Genomic DNA, 5,740 nt, shown 5'->3' with positions numbered 1-5,740 from the left:
ACAACAATAAGGAGTCGTTTGGGGAGTGTATAATAATAATATAAAATATGATATATTTGTAATGTTTATATTAATTATGTTTTTATTAGTTATACTTATATTTTTCCTATGCAGTATTTGATTAGGTGTATTAAAAAATAATACGAATAGCATAATTTCTTTAAAAAATATCTTTTTAACAAAAATATCCTTCATATATATGGTGGAAAGGATGTGGAAAAGATTTTAAGGAATAATTGTATCTCTAATCATGCTAATGCATGCATTAGAATTCATTGCATTACTAATATCATTGATTTTGAGGTATTAATAATGCACCCCTCAATACAGAATAAAGTGAATAACTAATGGTCGTTATACATGGGCTAAAAAAATGTGCCAAAAGTACTAGTAATACACAAGATTAATGCATGCATTATTCTTTTTAATATACTATCAAACGATCCTTAATATATTTTCACAAAGTGAGGTTTGAAGAGAGAAAAAGAGCTGCGAGCCAGTTTGACCATGTGAAATGAAATCATGATTTGAAATCACATAAGATGAAGATGAAGTTTTGGTTAGCCATGCAATTTGAGATTTTAAGTTGTATTTTTTTCTTATAAGTTTTCAAAACATAATTTGTGAAACACTATAAAAATTGCTTCAATTTTGTAAACAATCTTACTAAATAAGCAAAAGTTCATAATAAAAGTAGTATAATTCAGTATCACAAAATTATTCCAACAAAATCAATATTTATTGATCAAATGATGATTTGGTGAATAATAAATGACAAACTGGAAGTTGATTTGAAGTAATAATAATTTTTGTAGACATTTGGCCATGACAATTAAAAAAACAAGAATTGGAGTTGAAGTTGGAACCGGAGTTGTGTTTGATCACATCTTTTGTAGCACTTTTTTTTTAACTACAAAGGTGAACTTGAAATTAGAAAAAAAGTGAAAACAAGTTGAGATTCGTTTTCACTTTTTCAAATAGAACTTCAAGTTGTATTTAAAATTTTTATGATCAAACTCCATCTTTTAATAAAACAAAAGGATTTTTTTACAAAAAATTAATATTTCTCATGATCAAATGGGGCTATATGTTGGTGAGAGTAATTGATTAAATGAGATATAAATAGTTTAGAAATTGATAAAAGTAATAATATGAACTATAAATTTTATTACATATGAAATAAATGGTTAGTAAATATAAATGATTTTTTCTTTTTATAAAATATAAATTTGTGGATTAATTTTATATTTTCAAAAATTTTCAAATCATAATGTGTGAGATCCTCAAATCATGCTTTTTGGAGCATTTGAGATTTCATGTCATATGATATAAAATCATGAGAAGAAATCATGTGATCAAATGTTGATTTCATCTCATGTTTTTCTATCACAGGCATGAAATCACATGTCCAAATGCTTACTAAAGCTTTCACTGTTATGAACCAAATGTCCCACATTGGAAAAATAGAGAAATGCTAAGAGGTTTATAGGCCAAATAGATTCTCCCATCTATCAAGCTAGTCTTTTGGGTTGGACTCTCCCATTTGGTTTATAACATTGGTGCTTTCATTGAGAGTCTCACGCGTTGGGCCGTGACTCGGAGTGGTGGCCTGGACCCAAGAGGGATGCCAGTCGTGACTAACTGGGTGTAGCCATGACCAATGAGGATCGATCCGCATATTGGGCCATAACTCAGAGCGGTGGCCTATGTGCCAAGAGTAGGTGGTCTGAACCCAAGAGGGGTGCCGACTGTGACCAACTGGGCGTAGCCGTGACCAATAAGGATCAATCCGCGCGTGGAGCCGCGACTCGCAGTGGTGGCCTGTGCGCCAGGAGTGGTGTATGGACCTAAGAGGGGTGCCAGCCGTGACCAACGAGGTCATTGGTTCTCAAGCGGACCAAATGGGTTCTCCCACCTATCAAGCTAGTCTTTTGGGTTGGGCTCTCCCGTTTGATTTATAACACTCACTATGCGCAAGATTCAGTCAAAGCCTCGGCCACAAGAATTTATTGTGTGTAGTCTTACTTTGTATTTCTACAAAAGTCTGTTTTCACGACTTGAATCTATGACCTTTTGATCACATGACAATAGCTCTTTATCAGTTATTCCGATGCTTCCCTCCATTTCTATACAAATTAATAAGAAAGAAAATAGTGTTGCATTGAAAGAAGTAATTTGATGAAATATATTATATAGTATAATTTAACCTTATATTTTATTATTATTATTTATTTTATGTAATTTTACTATATAGAAGGTAAATTCATTTAATAGAAATGTGCTTGCTTTGTTGAATGTCTTTTTGCCATCATAAATCTAGTTCCACATGCATGTAAAAGGCTAAAGGTAGTAAAATGTTTGCCAGTCCTTATACATTGAATCATAAAATTGCTTATACACTTTCTACACGAAACACTTGCGTAGGGAAGACCTCTTCATGGTGTAGACATTGAGTGATATATAGTCCGGAGCAAAATTTTATGGGTTCAAGATTCTAGCCTTTTAAGCTATTGAGTTTTAAATTAGTAATTTATACATATTAAATGAGTGTTCTTAAATACAAAACTTGGGCAAGAGTCACTAGGTTTGACTGAATCTATACCTTGATCTATGCCTCTGCTTTGATCTATGCCTCTGCCCCTGAAAGTATGGAATATCCGTGTATTTTTATTTGTTGCGTATAAGTTGTCTTATTTTCCAAGTAATTATTAATGTGGCATCATCTTATAATAGATGATTTTACGAACTAAGGACATTTTTGAGTCAAACTAATTATAATAGGAACATTTTTGGACCAAACTATTAACGGAGGATAATTTGTCGAATTTTGCATAGTTTAAGAGCATTTTTTACCCTTTTCCAATGTACTTGTAATGTTTGCCAACTCTTCTTTCAGGTATACCAAAAGTATACGCAGTACAATGAGCAACTACAAATTGTTGTGGCATCATTTGAATCAGTTGCTGGAATAGGGAATGCAGCACCCTTTGCAAACATAGCTATAAAAACAATGTCCAAACATTTCAAGTGCCTTAAAGATGCCATCACTGATCAATTGCAATTTACAACTACAAGCAAATCTTCTTCTCATCATCATGGTCAAATTAATTGTGAAAGAGTTGGAATTTCTGGTAAAGGAATGTATTGCCAAAAACAAGAAACTCAACCTGTTTGGAGACCACAAAGAGGGCTTCCTGAACGTGCTGTGACTGTCCTTAGGGCTTGGTTGTTTGACCATTTTCTTCACCCGTAAGTTTCAATTTATATGTCTTACTTTCATTTTTTGTCCGTCAGAAAATGAATATTCTACATGAAGTTGCTTTTCAACTCCAACATCGACCTATATAACATGTTTAAGACGGTAAGCTTTAAAGGACATTTTGGTACTTAGGTCATCCAAGATTTGTTGTATTTTTTCGCTTTTCAAGAGTTGATTTGACTAACCTTCGAAACTAAATTGAATAAAATTAACTTAATATATTACAGTTGATATTTTTAAATATTCAAAAAATTATGCGAAGAGTACTACAAGTTGCAACTTTTCTCATATCAATTTGGTGAAAAATAAACTTTAAAACGGTGTTAGTCAAATGAAACATGAAAACAAATTTGAGACGAATAGCGTACACTGACATCTTTAGATTAATTAAAACCACTAGCTAGATTTAAGAACCTTCCCTTTTCTTTTTTTTTTTAAATTGTGTTTTAGTCAGACTAAAACACATAATTAAATTAAAGGGGAGAGAGTAATAACAACTCTCCTCATAGGAGATTTAGTTACTTGTATGCACAGACAGTGCAACACATTTTTGACTATCGTTAACCGTTATAATAAGCTAATTTTATTTATTATATATAAAGGTCACAAATAACTATATCTTTTAGTTGATTTTATAGTATTAAAATCATATTACTAGTTAATATAGTTAATATAGAGAAGTTAAACTCTTGTTTTAAGAACTCAGTAATGATATAGAGTATAGTGTATCTCTTTTTTTTTTTCTTTTTGACTAAATGAAATTATTGTTGTTATTATTGCAGTTACCCCACGGACACTGATAAAGTAATGTTAGCCAAACAGACTGGCCTCTCAAGGAATCAGGTTTGTACATCTTCAACACCTATAAAATTATTTAACATGATCGATATAGTCTTAAATTATTATATCAACGGGTTAGTTATCATTTTTATGAGATTAATAATATGTTATGACTTATGATGTATTATTGTTATTATGATTAATTAGGTTTCTAATTGGTTCATCAACGCAAGAGTAAGACTTTGGAAACCTATGGTAGAGGAAATACACATGCTTGAAACAAGAGAAGCTGATGATAAATCTTCGCAAAGGGAAGGACAAAACAACAACAACAACCACAATAATAATCCGAATGAACATTTTCCTATGAATAATTCACATGCATGTGAAAGTAGTACTCCATCTATATCAACACCAAGATTACTAGACGTTCCATCAAAAAGAACCCGAAATGACCTAGCAAATATTCCCAATAATATTGGAGGCATTGCGGATTCAATAAATTTATCATATGGAAATATGTCAACGGGGGTTGGTGGTGGCGTGTCCTTAACCTTAGGGCTTCACCAGAACTCGGGGAATATTGGTTTATCAGAGCCATTTCCGATCAATGCAGCTCGACGTTTTGGCATCGAGAGTAATACGAATAGTACTGGAAGGTTTATGTTTGGTGCATTTGATGAACAAAATGGACAGTTTGGAAGAAATAACACTATGGTTGGTGGGCAGTTTTTGCATGATTTTGCCGGTTGAGGAAGATTTTGTGCTTATGCATTACATGGAGCACGAGGAAAGTTAAAGCAGGACGTCTAGTGTGACATTGTTCTTATGGACATATTACTTATTCTACTCGGAAAGCTATTTTCCTTTTGCTATTAATACTTGCTCTGCTATTTTGCCCAAGCTTGGTTGAGGAAGAGTAGTTGGCCCGTTCTTTAATTGGAGATCCATCGTGATTTAGAAGGTATATTTCAACTTCATGGTGTTTCTCTGGTTTTACTAGTAAATATTGTTTGTTTACACTTCATTCCAAGATTTAGTAGTATTAGTTTGTAATCATGTAGTATCTTATTCTTCAATTTCGCTATCATTTGGTGCTTCATTGCTTTTGTGTATTTTGCTATTTTACTATCGTTATTTTCGATTACATTATGTTTTGGTTACACTTTTTGAATTGAGAGTCTATCAAAAGTAGTTTCTTTGCCCCATAAAAATAGAGGTAAGATCTATATACATTTTATTCTTTCAAAACCCAGCTTGTGGAAATACATGTGATACTTCTTTCGGGGATAATCTTATGGCAGATCCATGATTGGAAAAGTATTATAGACAATTTATTTATATTTTACATGAATAGATGGATTTATTGGATTTATTTTATTCAGGCTCGAGCTTGATGATTAAAAGTTATCATGTCTGTTCCCTCGGTGACATTTTCTGCATATATACCAACCAACCCATGCATTGGCATTGAGAATTTGTTCGCCCAAATTCGTTAGTATGAAACATTTTTTTCTCCAATGCCCTAGTAGTTATTTTGTTAATGTGGAGTCTATCAAAATATTGTTATACATGTTTCTAGTTCTCCAAAAATAGATTAAACTTTTGAAAGATTATATTCAACATACGTTCTATGATATTTTGTAAAAAATTCGATCAACATAGTCTGATAATAAGCTAGAGGTTAAAAATCATGTGATC

General features: G+C 32.2%; 1 protein-coding gene across 1 annotated transcript in view; it reads left to right on the top strand.

The window, feature by feature from the left end:
* Positions 1 to 5,141, top strand: part of LOC107854200 (BEL1-like homeodomain protein 9) — an 11,751-nt gene extending 6,610 nt beyond the window's left edge. Inside the window, exons 2-4 of the mRNA XM_016699204.2 lie at positions 2,897 to 3,249; positions 4,042 to 4,102; positions 4,247 to 5,141. Of these exons, the coding sequence (XP_016554690.1) occupies positions 2,897 to 3,249; positions 4,042 to 4,102; positions 4,247 to 4,792 (960 nt within the window). The 3' untranslated portion in view covers positions 4,793 to 5,141. The remainder of the gene's footprint in view (positions 1 to 2,896; positions 3,250 to 4,041; positions 4,103 to 4,246) is intronic.
* The last annotated feature ends 599 nt before the right edge of the window (positions 5,142 to 5,740 follow it).

The sequence above is a fragment of the Capsicum annuum genome, chromosome 9 (genome assembly GCF_002878395.1).
Source record: "Capsicum annuum cultivar UCD-10X-F1 chromosome 9, UCD10Xv1.1, whole genome shotgun sequence".
In the NCBI taxonomy this organism is placed as follows: Eukaryota; Viridiplantae; Streptophyta; class Magnoliopsida; order Solanales; family Solanaceae; genus Capsicum; species Capsicum annuum.
This window is presented reverse-complemented; position numbering and strand designations above follow the sequence as displayed.